We start from the raw sequence: 22,083 nt of genomic DNA, 5'->3' as shown, positions 1-22,083 counted from the left end.
AGGATAGGATAGTTTGAAAGAAAAATTTGGCAATTTTGGAGAAGTCTTTTAGGAGGAGCAGTGGTAGACAGTTGGGAATTGGATAGAGAATATAGATTCATCTCATATTTGCTGTCGAAACAGATGATATATTCTGGCCAAGAACATGAAAAATACTATTAACCATGAGAGCATGTAATTTAGAGCCAATTGTTACACCATACACATTAAGTTGTCTTAGATCAGATTTTTGTTGTATATTGCTACTATTTTTATCCATCATGATTTAGTCTTTGGACAAAGTGAGGAAACACTGAACTTTGTTATGATGGAGTTCAAAGTGAGCTTTTTTTGTGAGGCAAATTAAAACTTTCTTCAAAGGAAAATTCCTGATTAATTTATTAATTTTAACAAATGCTTATTTATGGAAATATCAAGCAAATGCTTAGGTAACAATGCAGCTGAAGGGTTCAGCCTGTCACAAGGATAAGAAAAGAGCATTTTAAAACAGTATAAAGCAATAACTTATTATTACTATTTTTTGAGTCAGAGTCCTGCTCTGTCTCCCAGGCTGGAGTGCAGTGGTGCAATCACAGCTTACTACAGCCTCAACCTCCCAGGTTCAAGTGATCCTACGGCCTTGGCTCCCCAAAGTGTTGGGAATACAGGTGTGAGCCACTATGTCTGGTCAACAAAGCACTTTGAATTCACTTCAAATAATCTATACTAAGCAATGCTTAAACCAACTTAATATACGAAGTAAAACATGATCTCCATTTTTTAAATGTATACATACCATTAAGCTCTAATATTAAATCGAGTGTTGAAAGAGTTATCTCAATATGCCATATATTCATTGGTTAGAAGATAAAGTTAACACTTTTATCCTCATGAACAACAGGATGAGCTTGATACAAAATTTCAGGTATGCCAGAAGACAGTAGGTGTAGAATTTCCAAGTGTGTAAAAAGCCAATAAAAATGAATGTGGTCTAGGCCAGGCACAGTGGCTCACACCTGCAATCTCAGCACTTTGGGAGGCTGAGGCCAGTGGGTCACTTGAGATCAGGAGTTCAAGACCAGCCTGGGCATCATGGTGAAACCACATCTCTACTAAAAATACAAAAATTAGCCAGGTGTGGTGGCGCATGTCTGTAATCCCAGCTACTCGGGAGGCTGAGGCAGGAGAATCGTTTGAGCCTGGGAGGCAGAGGTTGCAGTGAGCTGAGATTATGCCTCTGCATTCCAGCCAGGGCAACAGAGAGAGACTCCATCTCAAAACAAAACAACAACAACAAAAACAAAACAACAAAAAAATGCATGTGGTGTTAACCTACATGGAGAACTGATGAGATATGGTATCAAGCACAGAATACAGAATGCATCTGCTCAAAAGAACTGCTCCTGTGTTCCTGAGAGATGAAGTGTTCCAATTAGGTGTTTTTCATACATGAGATCTTAATGTTGTAAAATATTTTTATTTATTTTTTAAAACAAAAAAGAGCTGCCTTGCTTACTTTCTCCCCATTCTTTTGTCTCTCACACTTAAAATAGTATACTAGAAGGAAAACACAGCATTTATAAGGTAGTGAGTTAACAAAAAATCAGCAGCTATTTTACCTTAGGGTGATGGGCCCTGTGTCTGCGGTCTATTGTCACATCTCCTCTCTGAATTGGTGAAGACACTTCTGATCTGTAAGTTCGTTGAGGGGAGTATCCCTGATAAGCAGCTATTGACCCGTGGGAAGGTGATGTGGGAATAGAGTGCATTGTCTGGTCAGAAATATTTACCATGGTTTTGGGACTACTCAAAGTACTGTGTCGAGGGAGGGTGCTCTGTTTGTTATAAAACTGACGCTGCTGCCATTCGTAGAGCTGCCACATTGTGTCATCTCTCATGGACCTCCGTTTCTCCTCCGCTCCGGGTCCTAATGTCTTGTCATGAGTAGAAGGGGTTACACTGCAGATACTTTCAGGCCTTGTCTTGCTGTTTCTTGGGAGTGTTCTATAACCTTCAGGGTAGCGGGCCATAATCTGGGCTCTGTGACTTGGCATATTTCTTGGTAATGTTTGGTAAGAAATTACTCTAAAATAAAAAAAAATTAAAATGTAAACATGAAGGAGAGTTATTTTCCAAATTCTAAATTAGAGTACATTTCTTTTGTTCAGTAAGTAAAATATACACTAGAATGTATCTTTTTTTTTTTTGGAGACAAGAGTCTCGCTCTGTTGCCCAGGCTGGAGTACAATGGCGTGATCTCGGCTCACTGCAACCTCTGCCTCCCGGGCTCAAGTGATTCTCCTGCCTCAGCCTCCCGAGTAGCTGGGATTACAGGCGCCCACCACCATGCCCGGCTGATCTTGAATTCCTGACCTCAGGTAATCCACCCACCTCGGCCTCCCAAAATGCTGGGATTTACAGGCATGAGTCACCGTGCCCGGCTTAGAATGTATTTTTTTAAAGATCAAAATATTATACAAGGTATAAACTATTAACAGATTTTAATCTTTTTATGAAATTCAATTTAACACACTTAATACAAGATAAACAGCATCTATATCAATTACACAAAAGACTATTAGTTCCACACAATGTATAGTTTGATTTAAAGATGCAAGAGTATTATACTTCATTTGAGAAATAAGAATGTTTAAAATCTAATCTCAATTGTGTCACTATATTTTATTTGTTTTTATATAAATAAACTCTCATTTTTATACATCTCATCAGAGGACTAAGATTTCTATGTATGGATGAAATATGAAGTGAGTTATATCCATAGAGCATAAAGACAGGAAATAAATTACTGCAAGTATATGTTGACTATTCTGTTGTATGTTTTCTTTCAGGAAGTATGGTTATTTATGGGAGTAAATACATCAGTATATTTGGTTTGAAGGAATAACTTCCTTTCATAGCTTTTCCTAACTTGAAATATAAAAGTGACTTGGAGCTGATGCTCAGAGTTCTATTAAAGATAAAATACTTAAATATCACAATATTTCAGATATAAAACTGCAATCTCATCAATTTTGCAATGTTTCCAGCACAGTAATTAATATTCCACTTCATAGACGGTAGAATATTTTTCAGGAGGCTTTTTAAAGCAATCTAACATTATGCATGCAAAGTATAATTCTTTTAAAATGCTAATTTTGGGAATTGGATATGTAATTGCATATTACTAAGCACAGAATACTACCATTTCCAAAAATGAAAGAATACAATTTCAGTTTACTATTTTTAAAAAAACCACTTTGGGTGGCTCACACCTGTAATCCCAGCACTTTGGGAGGCCGAGGCGGGCAGATCAAGAGGTCAGGAGATGGAGACCATCCTGGCTAACATGGTGAAACCCCGTCTCTTCTAAAAATACAAAAAAATTAGCCGAGCGTGGTGGCGGGCGCCTGTAGTCCCAGCTACTCAGGAGGCTGAGGCAGGAGAATGGCGTGAACCCAGGAGGCCGAGCTTGCAGCAAGCCGAGATCGCGCCAGTGCACTCCAGCCTGGGTGACAGAGCGAGACTCCATCTCAAAAAAACAACAACAACAACAAAAAAAAACCACACACAAAAAAACCACTTTAATAAATATACTCTTTTGAGTTTATAAAACTATCACAGTGCCAACTTCATACTAGGTGAAATTCATGACATAAAAAAGATTTTTAAAAGTTAGGGGAGAAGTGAGCCAGAAAAAAAAGAATCAATTAAAAACTACGTAAAGTTAGCATTTGTGTTTCCCTATTATCTTTTTTTTTTTTTTTTTTGGAGACAGTGTTTTGCTCTGTTGCCCAGGCTGAAGTGCATTGGCGCAATCTCAGCTCACTGCAACCTCTGCCTCCCAAGTTCAAGTGATTCTCCTGCCTCAGCCCCCTGAGTAGCTGGGACTATAGGAACCAGCCACCATGCCTAGCTAATTTTTTGTACTTTTGTAGAGACAGGGTTTTGCCATGTTGCCCAGGGTGATCTCCAACTCCTGAGCTCAGGCAATCTGCCTGCCTCAGCCTCCCAAAGTGCCAGGATTACAGGAGTGAGCGCCTGGCCTCCATTTCCTTTAGATACAGAGGTGTAGGTATAATTCAAATTCTAAACACAAACATACATATTTTTTTTTGAGATGGGTTCTCACTCTGTCACCCAGGCTGGAGTGCAGTGGAGTACACTGCAGTCTGGTCCTCCTGGGCTCAAGTGATCTTCCTGCCTCAGCCTCCTAAGTAGCTAGGACTACAGGTATATGCCACCATGCGTGGCTAGTTTTTTATTTTTCCCAAACGTAACTTTTTAACCACCACCAGCACAAGAAACATCTAGATTAGAAAAAGTAAGATTAGGCTGGGCGTGGTGGCTTGCGCCTGTAATCCCAGTACTTTGGGAGGCTGAGGCAGGCAGATCGCTTGACGCCAGGAGTTCAAGACCAGCTTGGCCAACATGGTGAAACCCTGTCTCTACTAAAAATACAAAAATCAGCCAGGTGTGGTGATGCACGCCTGTAGTTCCAGCTACTCGAGAGGCTGAGGCAGGAGAATCGCTTAAACCTGGGAGGTGGAGGTTGCAGTGAGCTGAGATCGTGCCACTGCACTCTAGCCTGGGTGACAGACACTCTGTCTCCAAAAAAAAAAAGAAAAAGAAAAAGAAAAATTAAATTACAAGTATTCATCTTACACAATCATCTCCATGGGCATAAATTTATATCCTAATATCAAAATCAACATAATTCAATGAACCAAGTATGTGGAAGGGTTGGGACTCCACAAACTCAGGTTTCCTCATCTCTTCTTTCAATGTTTAGTTAACAACTTTTTCCTTATATTACATGGGCTCCTACTGGTTGTGAAAATGTCAGAGATACTGGTAATTACATGGACCAGAAGGGATTAAATATTTGATGGGAAAATTATTTGACCATACTCTTAATAATCTGGGAATCCTTCCCTGATAATCTGGATATAAGAGCTCTCTTTTGACCCAAAGACCTGTCAGTAACAATGCACAAATACTGATATATTATAGTTACAAAAAGATTTCAGGCTGGGTGCAGTGGCTCACCCCTGCAATCCCAGCACTTTGGGAGGCCAAGGCAGGTGGATCACTTGAGGTCAGGAGTTCAACATAGCAAAATCCCGTCTCTACAAAAACTAGAAAATATTACTCGGGCGTGGTAGCATGCTCCTGCACTCCCAGCTACTCGGGAGGTTGAGGCAGGAGAATTGCTTGAACCTGGGAGGCAGAGGTTGCAGTGAGCTGAGATTGTGCCACTGTACTCCAGACTGGCCAACAGAGGGAGGGCCCTGTCTCCAAAAAAAAGATTTCATTGTGATGAGGTGTGATGAATTGAGTGCATTCTGGACTATGAGTCACCCAATTAATAAACTGCCTGCATAATTTGTGTCTATTGGGGTAGTAAAATTATGTTACCTTTATAATAAGAGAAAATCTCATGTTAAATATACCTTCTCTTTGTGGGTTAAAGCATCCAGACGGGATATAGTGGGAAAACAGTAAAACAGGAAAAGTGGTTGATCAAAAATCAAGAGAGCCAAGTTTTGATTCTTGCTTTCCTATTAAGTATTTAGACCTTAGATGAGTTACATATTCTGGGGCTTTCAGAATATTGGGGGCAGGGTAGAGGAGTAGGGGAGAAAAGACCAAGATATTATATATATATATATTTTTTTTTTTTGAGATGGAGTCTCGCTCTGTTGTCCAGGCTGGAGTGCAGTGGCGTGATCTCCACTCACTGGACCTGTCTCCCAGGTTCAAACGATTCTCCTGCCTCAGCCTCCCAAGTAGCTGTGATTACAGGTGCCTGCTGCCACGCCCAGCTAATTTTTGTATTTTTAGTAGAGACGGGGTTTCACCATGTTGGCCAGGCTGGTCTTGAATTCTGGACCTCAGGTGATCTACCCACCTTGGCCTCCCAAAGTGCTAGGATTACAGGTGTGAGCCACCACACCTGGTCCAAGAGATCATACTTGGGGTTACAGAAAGGGCTTGTGGGCTAAATAGAACTAAAATGCAGGTCTCCTACCTTCTAAAGCAGCACTCTTTTAACTATGCCAGTGATCCCTAAACTTTTTGATTTTTTAAAAAAATCCCTCTATTTTTAAATTTTGCCAAGATATGAGTATTATTTTTAAAAAGCCATACTTATCTATCACAATGACCTAGTTAAAAATAAAAAGGTATTAAAAATTAGGAAGGATATAATCTTATCACACCAGAGAGCCCTTTATATGCTATTAAAATCTAGCCAATGGCCAACTGAAACTGGGATCCTCTTTTCTCATCTAGAAGATGACTTCATCATAAACTTATTCTAGAGCTCTAAAAATCTATGCCTTTTTTTGTATTTTAAATATTTCTAATTCTTTCAACCATTTCTCCTCAACTAAATTTCCTTCATCATGGTGGTTGTTCTTCAGGATTTCAATGTCTCTACTCAAAAAGAAGTTGTTCAAAATTGAACAAAATGTCTCCAGACAAGAACCGCTGCATTCAGGCCAACCATCCAATGCCTTCGGGGTGGAGAGAGGGAGAAAGGTACCCAATTGCTCTTATATAACCAGTATAAAGAGTTCAATTCCTTGAGGCTTTCCCTCCACGGGTATTTTCTATTTTGTTTCTGCTTGGTCTTCCTCCCCATCTTCACCGTCTCCTATCATACGAAAGCCAGAAACTGGAAAACATCTAGAGCTGGCAATCCCATGACTATTTGCAAATATGTCAGCTAGGGAAAGCTGACTCCATCAAAGAGACTGCCCTAGTACTAAAGCAATTTACCCTGACACACCTTGGTTTATTTGGTCATTCATAAATTCAAGAAATACTACAGGAGGCTTAACATGCAAAAAGCTAGAGATTAAGCACTGAGCTATATCATAGAAAAATGTAAGGAAGGGGACATACACTATCAATCTAAAACACACCCAAAATTGCTTAAAAACTAATATCTAAATTATAGTTCAAAAATATAATTACACTAAAACACTTTTGTCAAGCGCTCTGAAGTATTCATAATGTTTGGCTTGGACCCTGTTATAGAGATGTATATTGAACCTGAACTGTCAACTATCATATGATCATTAATAGCAGGATATATATATTTTTAGTCAGCTTCACTAATTAATGACATTAAAAGGCACTTCTGTCATCTTTGGAACCACATTTGGGGAATTTTAATTAAAAATTAAATTATTATCAAGCAAATTTATTTTTATCCCATATATTTCTAGCACTTTGAGACCTGTTTTTCAAAACTACAATTCCCTTTAGTGACTTTTTTCCCCCAAAGAAATTCAAATTAAGCAAAGTGTGATTTACTTTTAACTGAAAGCTTAAGAAATGAACACTCTAAGCTCCTACAGCAGATTTAGTGCCCCATTGACCAGCAGCTGCCTGTCAAGCACCATAAAAGCCCTTTCCCTGTGATTCTGCCATGCAGAACAATGGCTTAAGGACCATGCATCTTAACAGTGCCTGCCACTCAGAATGAAACTTTAAAGCTTTGTTCACAGATGCAGGGATCTACTATTTGACTAAATATTAAACCTTTTTCTTCCTATCAGAACTTTAACAATAAAAGACTTTCATAAAGCTTTTTAAAAAATGATTTATATATTGAATTACAATTGTTTCATTCCACCAATAAAAAATCATTTCATTATAAAACACTGCAACTATTTTTATGATGAAGTTTATATCATAATGTAGATGATATTTTCTTATGATCCAAAGTGGACTCAAGCCATTTCAAAAGAACATCTAAATAACAGTATTTATAAAAACTGGCATAACAGTTAACCCAAAAATGTAGGAGGAACCCAGAGAAAATCTTAGCTCAAAATAACCTAAAACCAGCCTTCAGAAGCTGTTGGTCTATGTCCAAAAGAAAGAAGTCACTGAAAGACCTTCCTGATATTAATTATACTCATAAAGGAACCTAAAACTAGTATTTATACTTAACAATTTTTAAAAATCCTCTAATTTCCAGATATCTGTTGACTCTCTCTATACACTTTTAAACTTAAGAAAGTATGATTTTTGGGGAAAAGTGATTCTTCTTTGAAGTAAGATTTAACTTGGTGAGCAGAGACTCAGCAATCTTCTGATTTGGATTTTTATCATTTTCCTGAAAGTGATTACTTTCCCAAGCACTTCCAAACATCGTTTCATTTTTTTCCCCCACAGATCTGCTTCCTGCTTCTTTTCTGTCTAATCAAATTGTATTATTTTCCTGCTAGTAATATATGAGCTTATTCATGTCTGTCATTCCATCCAACATTAAGTAATCTAACTTTTATTCATCTGTGCCTTAATTAATTCTTTTATTTATGATTTTGGTCAATCTGGTAAGTGAAAAATAATGCCTAATTGTTTCTTTAATGTGCAATTCCCTGATTACTGGTAAATCTGAGCATTTGCCAGTTTCCTTTTTAAAGAACATTGACAAATAAGATTATATATATTTATGGTGAACAACATGATGTTTTGAAATATGTATATTGTGGAATGGCTAAACCAAGCTAATTAACATATGCATTACCTCACATAACCCATGCAACCACTATCTTCTCTTTTCCCAAATCTTTTCTTTGCAGTAAAAGGCACCAAATCACCCTAGTTGCCCAGGCCAAAAAGGCAGGGTGTCATTCTTGATTTCCTTCAAGAAACTTCCAGATTGGAGTGCAGTGGTGCGATCCTGGCTCACTGCAACCTCTGCCTTCCAGGTTCAAGAGATTCTCCTGCCTCAGCCTCCCCAGTAGCTGAGATTACAGGTGAGAGCTAAAATGTCTGGCTAATCTTTGTATTTTTAGTAGACATGGGGTTTCACCATCTTGGCCAGGCTGGTCTCGAACTCCTGGCCTCAACTGATCTGCCCGCCTTGGCCTCCCGAAGTGCTGGGATTACAGACGCAAGCCACCTTGCCCGGCACCAGACTTAATCTTGAGCAAGACGAGTTTGCAATCAAGCACATCAAAGCAATCAACTAGACTTGTCAATTATATCCTGAATACATCCTCTTCCTCTTCTCACTTCAATCACTTAAGTAACTTTTGAACTTTCTCCAATTTATTATCCAGATTTCTGAGACACCAATCTGAATATCTCTCTCCTAGCTTATGTCTCTAGCCTTGTTCTTCACTCATTGTTTCCCCAGTTACAACCAAGTCATACTGGATTTCTTTTGATTCTTCTGTTCTCTACCAAGCCTGGAGCTTTGCATATCTAAGCCATAATATGCATGTTATTCTTCGTATCACTGCTTGTGTTCTGCTTCCTCTACAAAGGTTTTCCTGGACTCTGAATCCTTAAGATTGTGCGGTCGTCCCGCAATGTGTTCCTACAGCACCCTGGTCTGCCTTCATCGTATTTGTCACACTAAATTGCATCTACTTATTCAACTGTCTCCTCTACTAGAGAATTATCTTTGTGAGTATCTGGACTGTATCTTTTCATTATTTTACTTTGCGGTCCCACAATTAGCATATAGTAGTTGCACAGTAAATATACTAAGAAAAAGTGCATGCAAAAATGAATAAATGCTCATATAAATACATTTACTTTTTATTTTTTTAGAGTTGGGTTCTCACTGTGCTGCCAGGCTGGAGTGCACTGGCGGTCATAGCTCACTGCAGCTCCCAACTCCTGGGCTCAAGCAATCCTCCCACTTCAACTTCCCCCAAGTAGTTGGTACTACAGGCATGCACCACTATGCTTGGCTAATTTTTAAACATTTTTTTACAGAGATGGGGTCTTGCTAGGTTGCCCAGGCTGGTCCCAAACTCCTGGCATCAAATGATTCTCCTGCTTTGGCCTCCCAAAGTGCTGGGATTACAAGCACGAAAAACTGTGCCTGGCCTCGAATTTAATAGTTATGTGCATTCTGATTTAAAGAAAGCCCAATAATACGACTGGGAATTAGAGAGCAGTAGGCCTTTGCTGCCTCCATATTACTTGTCTCAGGAGATCCTTGCATTGTACCAACCTGCAGAAACTGGTAATGGAGGACAGTCAGAGAAGAGGTGATAATGGCAGGGGACAAGACAGGGGTGGGTTGAGAGGACAGGGCTTGCTCCCTCCCTCTCCCAAATAAACTCGATCTCTACCTGTAACCCAAGCCTTTCCTTGAGCTTGGCCAGGTAGGATGACTCCTTGCCACAAGCAAAGTTGGGTGACAGAACATAAGAGACAGAGAATAAATACTTATATCTGATCATCATAAACCAAAGATGTAGTAATGAAGCTATAACAGCTAAAACACAAAAACACAATTTAAACCAGTATTTTAATCAGTAGCTCAGAAACCAATCTCCACCAACACAGCATCAAAAAAACCTGGGTTCATAATGACAAGATAGACACTTACCCCCTGGTTTCTTCTTCATGACCCCTTCCCTTCTGGATTTTAATCCACTGTTCCAACTGCTGCATTGAATTTGTTCTCTGTATGACTCGATCAGCCTCTGTGTATAAGGGCCCTGTATTGGGGCGATTTCCACCTCTAAGATCTGCCAGGCTAACATTGACTATTTTGTTCTCTGAACTACTCAAGTTGATTGGTCTGTAGTGTGCAGTCTGAGCAGGGCATGCTGACCCACTCTCATATTCAGATGGCAGAGAATTCAGCTTTACACTATTAATTTTTGTTAAGGGTCTATCTTGACCATCCTTCTGAAATCCGTATTTTTCAGCTTCTAATGCCTTTTTTTCTTCAATTTTGCTCATTTCCTTGTTTTTTTGATTGTTTTGGATCTCTGGTTTAATTAGCACTCTATGGTTGGGAATGTTATTGGTTTCTTTAGTTGGTGCATTTTCAGATGTAATCTTGTCCACTCTGAAATCAGAGAAGAAAATCATAGTAAATCAGATGAAATAATGCACATGTTACTTCTGGGATTCAATCTAGGAAAAATTATACTTTACGGGGGTGGGGGCAAGGGGACTGGAAAGGGTCACAAGTCTACACAAATACCCAATGCTGTGATATTAACATTCAAGCACAACACCAGAATGTATAAACAGAAAGGGGGAAAAAGAAAACATAAAGAACTAGAGGGTAAAAAGTGATGTGTGCTCCCACCATTAGGAATCTGAAAATAAAGCAAATTAAGATTGCCTTATGACAGTTAAACCACAAAATCTACACTTCAAGGACCACAGTAGATAGTCCCTTGAAAGGAGCAACATGGCTCCCAGCCAAGGTTAGCTCCTTGTTGACTCATGAGACAAACATGAGTCTGGTTGTGGAAATGGCTGCAACAGGAAATCATAGTCTGATGCTATCAAAGATCTGAACCATATGATTAACTCCTTTTGTTTGTATTCAAGAGGAACTCAGTATGATTTTAGAGCTCTTGGAGTCTGACTGCACATGTCCGGCTTACAACTCTGTTCTTACTAGCTGTGTCTTCAGGCAAAGTACAGAACACTTAAAGTGCCTATGCTTCCTCTTTGGTAAATGGGTATGATCGTGCCACCAAGATCAGAGCGTTCTTGTGAGAATCAGATGAGTTAATGAGTGGCTGGCACAGACCTTATTACCATTATAATTCCATCACATCAAGCAATCTTGGGTTAGAATCTGGCATCCCATGTCCATCTGGCCACTGAAAGAATGAGCTAGTTAACAGCATGTGTCTAGGTCACTTGACAGTTGTACTGCTCACTATTCTAGCTGCCATATCTAGTTCTTTCCCTGAGCCTAATCACTTCCAGACTCTGAAAAGATCAACCTGAGTGTCTGAACCTGCACGAAACTGCCAAGATCATGCCACTCTAGGAGGCCTCTCAGGAGCCAGCCAACCCTCCATATTCCAATAAATAAAAATGCTTCTATCAGAAACTAGGTGTGGTAATGCTGCCAATGTTTATGATGTGCGGAAAAGATGTAGATCTATATACATATATCTGTAATCAACTATGGATGAAGATATCTAGAAGGTTTGGAATATGGTCACCAAGGAAAACAATTAAAAAAAAAAAAGGTGACTTTTTCTTGGAGTAAAGTTATGAACCATCCATACATTTAGGTTAGATATAAACCATAGCTTCTAGATTGGAGGCAATATTAGACATTGGGAAAATTTACTAAGATAGACTATGTGCTTCTTTCTCTTGAAAAATAGAAGTTGGCCAGGTGTGGCCGCTCATGCCTGTAATCCCAGCACTTTGGGAGGCCAAGGTGGGTGGATCACCTGAGATCAGGTGTTTGAGACCAGCCAGGCGAAAATGGTGAGACCCCTTCTCTACAAAAAATAAAAAAAAAAATTAGCTGGGCTTGGTGGTGGGCATCTATAATCCCACCTACTCGGGAGGCTGAGGCAGGAGAATTGCTTGAACCTGGGAGGAGAGGTTGGAGTGAGCTGAGATCGTGCCACTGCACTCCAGCCTGGGCGACAGAGCGAGACTCCCATCTCAAAACAAGAAGAACAACAAAGAAGGCAGAGAACATTTACACTAAAAGCACATGTATCCCTTGCTATTTGGGAGGGTAAGAATTTTAACATTAAACATAAAATAACTGAAAAGATTTTAAAAACATATTTACTGTAGTCTATGTAAAGCTATTATTATTACTGTCATCATGATTATTATCATTATTATTTGAGATAAGGTCTCTTGCTCTATAACCCAGGGGGGAGTGCAGTGACGTGAACTTGGCTCACTGCAACCTCAACTTTCTGGGCTCAAGTGATCCTTCCCTCTCAGCCTCCCGAGCAGCTGGGACTATAGGTACATGCCACCACACCTAGCTAATTTTTAAATTTTTTTAGAGATGGGGTCTCACTGGTCACCTAGGTTGGTCTTGAACTCCCGGGCTCAAGCAATCCGCCCACCTTGGCCTCCTAAATTGTTGGGGTTACAAGCGTGATCCACCGTGCTCAGCTTACAGCTATTATTTTAAATTAAAACTGTGGTCGATTTTTTTTTCTTTTTCCCCAAGATTTATCATTGAAAAAGTAGTCAAAAAGACACATATGATGACTTTTCTCTAAATGGAACAAAGCTGACTCAGAAAAGTATGCTAAGGTACCATAAATAATATAAAACTTGTGATCTAATTTTAAAAAGTGACATTTAAGTTATTGCAGAAAATACACTGAGATATATAAAATGATAATGGGCTTAGAGATGAAAATTATTCAGAGAATCCATATTATACTTAGATTTTTTTTTCTTTTGGCCATCAATGATCTGCACACTAGGAGACTATGACATTATAGTGAACAGGTGAAAAGTTAGGGAAAATGAACTCTCAAGTTAAAAACTGGATGTTGTATTAGAGTGATACACTCTGATACATATTTTAAATATTTGAGCCATACAGCAAAATGAGTGCATTAGCTTAAAACCAAGCAAACAAAATCTTTCTATACTTATTTTCCCTTTGAATGACTAAATCTAATAGGGTGGGATAAAAATGCCAACAACTAGGAGTAGAAGAAAACACATAATTTCTACAGGATAACAGACGCTAAGCTAGCTGGGCACACAGGTGGTATTAATAAATCTTATCTGAGTAGATTACACTAACAAAGATGGCTGAAAATTGTATAAGCACATAACTAGTGAACTATCAGGTTGCCAAAAGCCAAGCCAAATAATTGTCATCTTTATCATCCCAAATTATGAGTAATTATTAGTTTTTAGAGTGGTAAATTTAATAAAATAAAGTAGAAACATGCTGAAATTCTGAGAAAAGTATAATATACAATATTGAAATTATTTGGACATAAACATTTTAATTATTATACAGATTTCTGTATTCTAAACAATTCCCTAAAAATTTTGCTTTGAAGTTGAAAGTATTAAAGTTTTCTTTTTATTCTGATTTTTTTTTGACAGGGTCTCACTCTGTTGTCTAGGCTGGAGTGCAGTGGCACAGTCACAGCTCACAGCAGCCTCAACCTCCTGATTCAAGTGATCCTCATGCTTCAGCCTCCTGAGTAGCAGGGACTACAAGAGTGTGGTACTATGCCCAGCTAATTTTTGTATTTTTGGTGCAGATGGTGTTTCATCATGTTGCCCAGGCTGATCTCAAAATCCTGGGCTCAAGTGATCCCTCAACCTCCCAAAATGCTAGAATTACAGGCGTGAGCCACCACGCTCAGCCTGAAGATTTTAAATGAATTCTCTTCACCTACACATTTTCTCTTGTTATCAGTGCTAACCACCTCATCTTTATTCTACTCAGGTAATTTTTACACATGCAATTCCAAAAATAGATTTTCCTTCTATCTGCTCTCATCCTGGGATATGCATGTGGCAAAAACGGTTTTTCTTAAAAATAGATGTCCTAGAGCTATATCCTAGACCCTCTTTTCTTTTCAGTTTTTCCCCAGCTCTAATTACTAGTGATTGAGTAACTTGATTTAGACTTGATATTTACAAAAATAGCACAAAAACACAGCATCAACCTAAGTCTTTTAGCCAAAAAGCCAAGACTTTATTAAAATGCACACTAGAATAAGAAAAACAAAGGACTAGATGTATACTGTAACAATCCCTAATTTCCTGAGAAGAGGGAAAAAAGGCTAAACTTGCACATTAGCATCTTTCTTACATAAGATACGTGCTCAGCTGTCACTGACTGGAAGAAAAATTAACTTGCATCATTATTTTTTCTTCAAATTACAGGAATATATATATTTTTAAAAAGCACATTATACTACTTGTATTTATGTAGTCTGAGAATCAGATTTCCTCTAACTAGCTATACTGAAGAATATTAAAATGATTCGTATCTTCAAGCAGGGAAAAACACATAGGTCAATTTTAACAGCACTTATCTATATTATCAAGGAATCTGAGTAGTAGAGTTTCAATATAAAAAAGGTACAATTCACCAAGAAGTGGATTTATTTGGAAACAATCTAAATGCTTGATGAACTATTTTCTGGAGATATTCATTACAAAAACAATAAAAATTAATCAGAAATGTTGAAAAAATGAAACTTTCAAAGTTTCTTACTGTAATTCATTACACTTTAGAAACATCAACACACTATTATAGAAAAACACAAATTAACTTCATAAAAATAAACTCTCTTCTAAGATTTAGAATCTTAAATTCACTATCTGAAAGGATAAAAATCTGTGTAGCTTTAAGGTAACAATTAAAAACGTACTCACCGGAAATTAAAGGTAATTCTGTAAGAAGAAAGAACATTCAGTTTGAATGTTAGGATTCTGGATTCACCCCAGTACACTGATAGGTGAAAATGAATAAAGAAGAAAAAGAAGAAAAGTGGAATAAAAATGTAGGTGGTATTGCAAACTAACAAAATGTGTATTAATTTAATTCAGAACAGGAATTGATCCTTGCTTTCTTAGGAAAAAATGATTTCATACCATGACTATTAAAATGATATGTACTATGACAGTGAAATACTTGCAAGGCATGGAATAAAATGGAAGTGGAAATCACCATTTTTTCTACAAGCCTTTACCTTTTCACAGGTTCTGTCTGTACTAGGGCAGCATCTAACATGGCTTTCATCCACAACTCCATTTCCTTTCCTGTATCAGTGCAGAAATAATAGGTCCGCATGTTTGGATGGGCTGCCTGATTGAAAATGACGCGATCATTTTAAATAAAAATATAGGATTCTGTAAAAGAAAAAGAAAAAAAGATAAGTGACTCCTGATATAGAACATTGCTATCAAATTTCAGAGAAAATAGACTTATCTTTTATATGAGATATGGAAATCAATCAAGAAAAAATATAACTATTAACTTGAAAAATATATATTAATTTTTTCCCCTAATTTTACCCTCTCTTTTAGTTGTGTGCACACTCTAAAATTAAAAAAAAAAAAGAAAAAGTGCATGGAAAGGAAAGGAGGTGAGAATGAAGTACTTAGTGGTGCCTCTTCCATCTCCACATTTCTAGCAATTTCCATTTACTGCAATTCACACCTTTATTTTTTTTTTTGAGACAGAGTCTCACTCTGTTGCCCAGGCTGGAGTGCAGTGGAGCGATCTTGGCTCACTGCAACATCTGCCTCCCTGGTTCAAGCGATTCTCCTGCCTCAGCATTCCCGACTAGCTGGGATTACAGGCATGCGCCACCATGCCCAACTAATTTTTGTATTTTAGTAGAGATGGGGTTTTGCCATGTTGGCCAGGCTGGTCTCGAACTTCTGACCTCAAGTGATCTGCCTGCCTCAGCCTCCCAAAGGGCTGGGATTAGAGGTGTGAGCCACCACGCCCAGAATAAGAATATTTATTCTTGAATAAATATTTTTTATTCAAGAATATTCCCAGCAACCAGCAACAAAATTAATAGAAATGTACATGTTATGGCATTTCCCTCCTGCGTTAGCAATTTCTTTAGGCCTCAAAAGGCACTGCTGTATTTTATAGAATCCTTTATAGATATCTACACCCAAACACAAAAGATTTATAAATGATCCGAAATGGTGTTTTCTTTTTGAGCTGTTCCTTAATAAACTACTCAAATGTTCTATGTTAAGATAATTAAAACCACCTACAAAGTGTTACTGGACTCCCTGAGTGGGGTTTTGGAAAAATAAAGACCACTGCCCATATTTGTGATCAATGTAAGGAACACTGGGCTGGTGTCAAGACGATCCAGTTCTAGCCATGACTCAAGACACTAAGAATCCCCACCCATGCTCGCCATCAGTCAAATGGAAATATTTACTAGATGATGTCAAAATACCCAGTCTAGCTTTACGTTCCATGCTTGTGTTCAATAATTGTCTATAAAGTTTCTACTTACCGTTCTGATAAGCATTTGCATCAATGTCAGCAAACTTAGGAGTAAAGCAGCTCATACATTCAGAGGAAACAATACCGCAGAAGAGAGAAAGTGAAACAGCAATTACTATTATTGTTACAGATAAAATTAAAACTGAACCAAATAATTGCAGAGAAAATATACTTAACATGCATGGTCACTTTTATTGCTATTTTAACATTGTAGTATTTTTTAAGAGTCTAAAAACGCAGAAAAAAGTCCTACAAATAGCATAAATTGATAAACATTTGCTAAATTGACAGGCAACAAAAAAATTTAAATTCATGGCCTAATAATAGTGCTAATATCATGCACCTCTACATGTGTGCTTCATAAAGTTATAATTTTAAATTTTCCAAGTGTTAACTTTTGTTATAACATCATAAAATATTTAATTATGTTTCTCTGGTTTATACTGTTGATAAAGTTTATTTTGATAAAGTTAATTTAAATATGAAGATACTCCCCTCTTACCCTTAGGTCTTCGCTCAAGTTACATTACCTTCTCATTGAGGCCGTCCATCACCCAACCCCTTAACCTCACCACTATACCTTTCCTGTTCTTTTTCTCCATAGCTCATGTAACAATTTTCTTTTTCTTTGAGCCAGAGTTTCGCTTTTGTTGCCCAGGCTGGAGTGCAATGGCAAGATCTCGGCTCACTGCAACCTCCGCCTCCCAGGTTCAAGCGATTTTCCTGCCTCAGCCTCCCAAGTAGCTGGGATTACAGGCATGTGCCACCATACCTGGCTAATTGTGTATTTTTAGTAGAGATGGGGTTTTTCCATGTTGGTCAAGCTGGTCTTGAACTCCTGACCTCAGGTGATCTGCCCGCCTCAGCTTCCCAAAGTGCTGGGATTACAGGCATGAGCCACCATGCCTGGCTATTTTTTTGGGGGGGGTGGGGGGAGGGAGGGAGGGAGTCTTGCTCTGTCGCCCAGGCTGGAGTGCAGTGGCATAATCTCGGCTTACTGCAACCTCCGCCTCCCAGGTTCAAGTGATTCTCCCACCTCAGCCTCCCCAGTAGTAAGGACTATAGGCAAGCGCCACAATGTCTGGTTAATTTTTGTATTTTTAGTAGAGACGAGGTTTCACCATGTTGGCCAGGCTGGTCTCAAACTCCTGACCTCAGCTGATCCTGACCTGCCTCGGCCTCCCAAAGTGCTGAGATTACAGGCGCGAGCCACTGTGCCTGGCCTGCTCATGTAACATATTAATTAGCAAAAGTTGTAAATCAGCTGAAGTCCTTAGTATTCTTTAAAAGTGGTGGGAATTTAAAATTGAATCAATTTTATAATGGTACAAACATTTTCATTGTTAACCAGCAGCATTTCCCCCCTCTTTTCCCTTAAAATGAAATTTCTGCAAGAACCTTATAGTTCTTACTCTAAAAGAGACTGAAAAACTAGGTGACCTCTGAAATTTATTTTAGCCATAATCATAAAGCAAAGAATGCAGAAGGATTTTTGAAAACAAAAATCTCCAAAAATAGCATTGAAGACCTCTTACTTGAGAGTGATCCACAGACCAGTAATACCACAAAGATTGGGGGGTACTATTAATCAAGGAAGGGGATCTCAGGTCTGCTTGGATTTAATAACAGCAGATTTCACATCTCGACTTCAGTGTTCTCTGTAAAGGACCTGATGATCATGATGTACTTAGACCCAAGAACATCTTTGCAATTATTCTCTAAGTTTTTCAGTAAAGGTACATATATGTACCTTTATTAAAAAACACTGTTGTCTCTTATAGTACTCTTCCTCCAAATTTATTATTAATAATTATTAATACAGAGTCTCACTCTGTCACCTAGGCTGGAGTACAGTGGTACAATCTTGGCTCACTGCAACCTCTGCCTCCAGGGCTCAAGTGATCCTCCCACCTGAGCCTTTTGTGTAGCTGGGACTACAGGCACACACCACCACACCTGGCTAATTTTTGTAATTTTAGTAGAGTCGGGGTTTTACCATGTTGGCCAGGCTGGTCTTGAACTCCTGGGTTCAAGCTCTCTGTCCGAGTCGGCCTCCTAAAGAGCTAGGAAGACAGGCATGAGCCACTGTGCCCACCCTATTAATAATTTTTTTTTGAGACAGGGTCTTACTGTGTTGCCCAGGCTGGACTGCAGTGGCGTGATCATGTCTCATTACAGCCTTGACCTCCCAGGCCCAAGTGATCCTTTCACCTCGGCCTCCCAAGTAGCTGGGACTAGCCACAATGCCCGGCTAGTATGTTTGTTTTGTTTTGTTTTGTTTTAGAGACAGGGTCTCACTATATTCCCCAGGCTCGACTCCTGGACTCAAGTGATCCTCCCATCTTGGTCTCCGAAAGTGCTGGAATTACCGCCACTGTGCCCAGACCCCAAATTTACTATTAAAAAATTCAAACATACAGTAACCTTGAAAAAATGTATAATAATCACCAGGACATCCATAATTATATTCATCAATTATTAGCATTCCGACATGTTCATTTTATCTAGAACCATCTCAAAGCACAGACATGAAGACACTTGACCCCTAAATATTTTAGCATGTGCTTCCTAATTAGAGGGACATTCTTCTATACAACCAGAAGACCATTAATTAATATACTTTAAATATAAAAATCATTATAAGATAGCTTTTTTGTAATAATCTATGGCTCAATATCCATTTTTAACCAACGCAAGTTTTGAACACAGAATTAAAAACTGTATTATTTCCTTACCTTAAAAGCATATTTGCGATTAATGTGATCTTCAGAGGTAAGCAAAGCTATTTGAAAACTAGGTAACAGTATGCTTCCCAGGATACCCTCTTCTTTCTCATCTAAGAGATAATTTAACATCTGATTAGAATTTTAAATGTTCTCATGAAGCAAAGTTTTTCAAGATCTATTTTTGCCAAATCAAAAGGTTCTTGTATATAAATGAACTATATTCATGTTTAGGCAGGCCTTTATAAGGTTTTAAATGAAAACATCAAATAGCACAATAATTTATACTTTGGTATATATACTGCATTCTACAAAGCCCCTTTACGTGTCATTCACTGAAAAATATACTGGCATGTAAGTAACGGCATTAATCCACCCACATCTCTGATAGGATTTAAATGCCCAACCATTCTATCCTCAGACAAATACATGGCCTTCTTGGTTACATCCTTCAGGCTTTGCTCAAAGGTCTCACCAATGAGGCTTTCCTTGACTACTGTATTTTAAAATGCTATTTATTTAACGTTTTCTCTGTTCTCCTTTCGGAATGTTACCATTGCCTACTCTCAATACCTCCGCCATACTATATGTTTTAGCTGTTTATTTGCTTACTATCTTTTTCTCCATGCTAGAATGTAAATTCTACAAAGACACTTAGAATGACAGTGGTAGTTGCTCAAAAAAATTTGTTGAATAAATGAAGACACATGTGAATACACAGTTGAACTATGCTATATAAATTATATGCTTTTTAAAACATTTAACTTTGAAGGTTTGCTTTTACTAATCATTCTGATATACAATAGTGTGACTAAATTACAGGCCTACAAGGCAAGCACATAAAATATACCTAGGAAAATGATAAACATTAATCTTGACACAGTATAGATTCATATTATTAACTTGCTGCTTGGGGGCAGAGATGTTTATGAAACTTGAAATATGTACTTCATTGTTATAGACCTATAAGACAAGTTAATAAAGCGGTGTCATCAGGCTAATAAACTCACCAATGAGAAATCATAAAAGGGAAATAATTCTTTTTATTATGCTTGCTGTGTGTGATTTCTTTTTCTTTTTCCTAATTATCAAAAACTTAACAAGCAATTTTATTTATTTCACCCTCATTTTCAGAGTATCTGGTGAAACATCCAGAAGGGAAAAAGTTACATTAAAAGGAGGCTTTTTTCAATAGCTTTTCTCATAGCAATGGAACAAAATTTTGTTTTTACTATTCTGTGCTCATTCAGGTACGATTCACTAATGCGTAAAAGGATGAATGGAAGTACAGATTTAGTCCAAAAGGTTAAAAGGAGTTGGAAAGCAGTCATGAATTACAGAGAATGTGACAATTTAAAAGAATAAGTCAAACCCTAATTTTGAATCCAATTTTATGTTTTATGTTTATATAAAGGGTATAGTCAGAAACAGCACATGAAGTCATCTTTATTAAAAAATCATTTTAACCAGATAATACATCCTTCTATGTCCCATAATAAAATAATCTTTCCTAAAGTTGCTTCACAATAGACAGAGGCACTAAAGCACAGGGTGATTTCCCTAGATTACGTGAGGTTGTTTTCCTGCCTAACAATAACTAGCTGTGAAATCCTAGCCAAGTTATTGATGCTTAGTATCTGTTTTATCACCTATAAAATTGAGGGTAATAGGACTTACCTCAAAAGATCGTTATGAGGGTTAAATGAGTTAATACACGTAAAAAACTCAGCACAGAGAGTGAAACATTAAATAAATATTGCCATTATTATATAAAATCAAAGACAGTGCGTGTAAAAAATCTTCATCTTCTATCAAATGACTATCCTGAGTTCTTCAGCTTCTTAAACTGCTTCTAATCATGACATTCTTCTGTTTAGTTCTGTATCAAGCCTGACCGAAGCACTGTCCTAGTTTCTATTACCTAGAGAGCCTCATAGACTGACAGAGTAAGTACTCAGTAATGTTTGTAGAATGAAAGAACTCTCCATGGGGTCAGCCGAGGCTTTTCTGAGACTGCATGGCAGCCCATTTTCTTTTATCTCTGCCATATCCTTCTTTCACTTTGCCACAGCTGATGGTTCCAAGAACAACATTCTCCAAAAAGCTTTCTACATGTTAATCTCCATCACAGAATTTGCTGCCTAGGGAACAAGACCTGGGACAAGAGCCGTAAGAATCTCAACATTTTACTGGATTCAAGTGACATTTGAGATTCCCCATTTCTACTTAGTTTTAAAGATATTTGGGAATATCTTTAGCAAATCAGTTATTTTCTCTGTCTTAATTTCCATTATCTGCAAAACACGGACTGATCTCCAAAAAATTCTGACAACACACTTTGTATGTCAGTAGACTAGATGCTTTAAGAGATGGAGAAGAAATGAATGGGGCCACTGCCCTCAGCGTTTAAGAGAAGAGGATATCTGAGTGGGGGCAAAAACTCGTGATTAAGAGAATAGAAACTAACGGTGTCAGCTCTGGAGTCAGAGTGCCTGAGTTCAAATCCTGACTGTGCCATTTGCAAATTGTGAGACCTGAGGTAAGCACTTTGTGTATCAGTTTCCCCTTGTGTGCAATGAACATAAGATTCCCCACATTATCAGGTAGCTGTGAGGGTTAGAGGAAATAGATCATCTATATAACTTG

At 38.1% G+C, this 22,083-nt stretch overlaps 1 protein-coding gene across 24 annotated transcripts in view; it reads right to left on the bottom strand.

Annotated features, from left to right (window-relative positions):
- PLEKHA5 (pleckstrin homology domain containing A5) overlaps nucleotides 1-22,083 on the bottom strand; it is a 242,398-nt gene that overhangs the window by 89,660 nt on the left and 130,655 nt on the right. For 13 of the 24 annotated variants that reach the window (XR_008511852.2, XM_054526905.2, XM_054526911.2 and 10 more), the window contains exons 8-12: nucleotides 19,450-19,550; nucleotides 15,429-15,544; nucleotides 15,112-15,129; nucleotides 10,346-10,813; nucleotides 1,599-2,064 (exon numbers count right to left, since the gene is read on the bottom strand). Coding sequence is in view for 23 of the 24 variants with exons in the window: in XM_054526905.2 (XP_054382880.1) it covers nucleotides 1,599-2,064; nucleotides 10,346-10,813; nucleotides 15,112-15,129; nucleotides 15,429-15,544; nucleotides 19,450-19,550 (1,169 nt within the window). In the remaining variant the exon portion in view is untranslated. Of the gene's footprint in view, nucleotides 1-1,598; nucleotides 2,065-10,345; nucleotides 10,814-15,111; nucleotides 15,130-15,428; nucleotides 15,589-16,724; nucleotides 19,339-19,449; nucleotides 19,551-22,083 lie in introns of those variants that run through there. The other 11 variants (XM_024256698.3, XM_054526907.2, XM_054526913.2 and 8 more) reach the window with 2 other exon arrangements.

The sequence above is a fragment of the Pongo abelii genome, chromosome 10 (assembly GCF_028885655.2).
Source record: "Pongo abelii isolate AG06213 chromosome 10, NHGRI_mPonAbe1-v2.0_pri, whole genome shotgun sequence".
NCBI lineage: Eukaryota > Metazoa > Chordata > Mammalia > Primates > Hominidae > Pongo > Pongo abelii.
The sequence above is the reverse complement of the archived record's forward strand: the minus strand, read 5'-3'. Positions and strand labels throughout refer to the sequence as shown.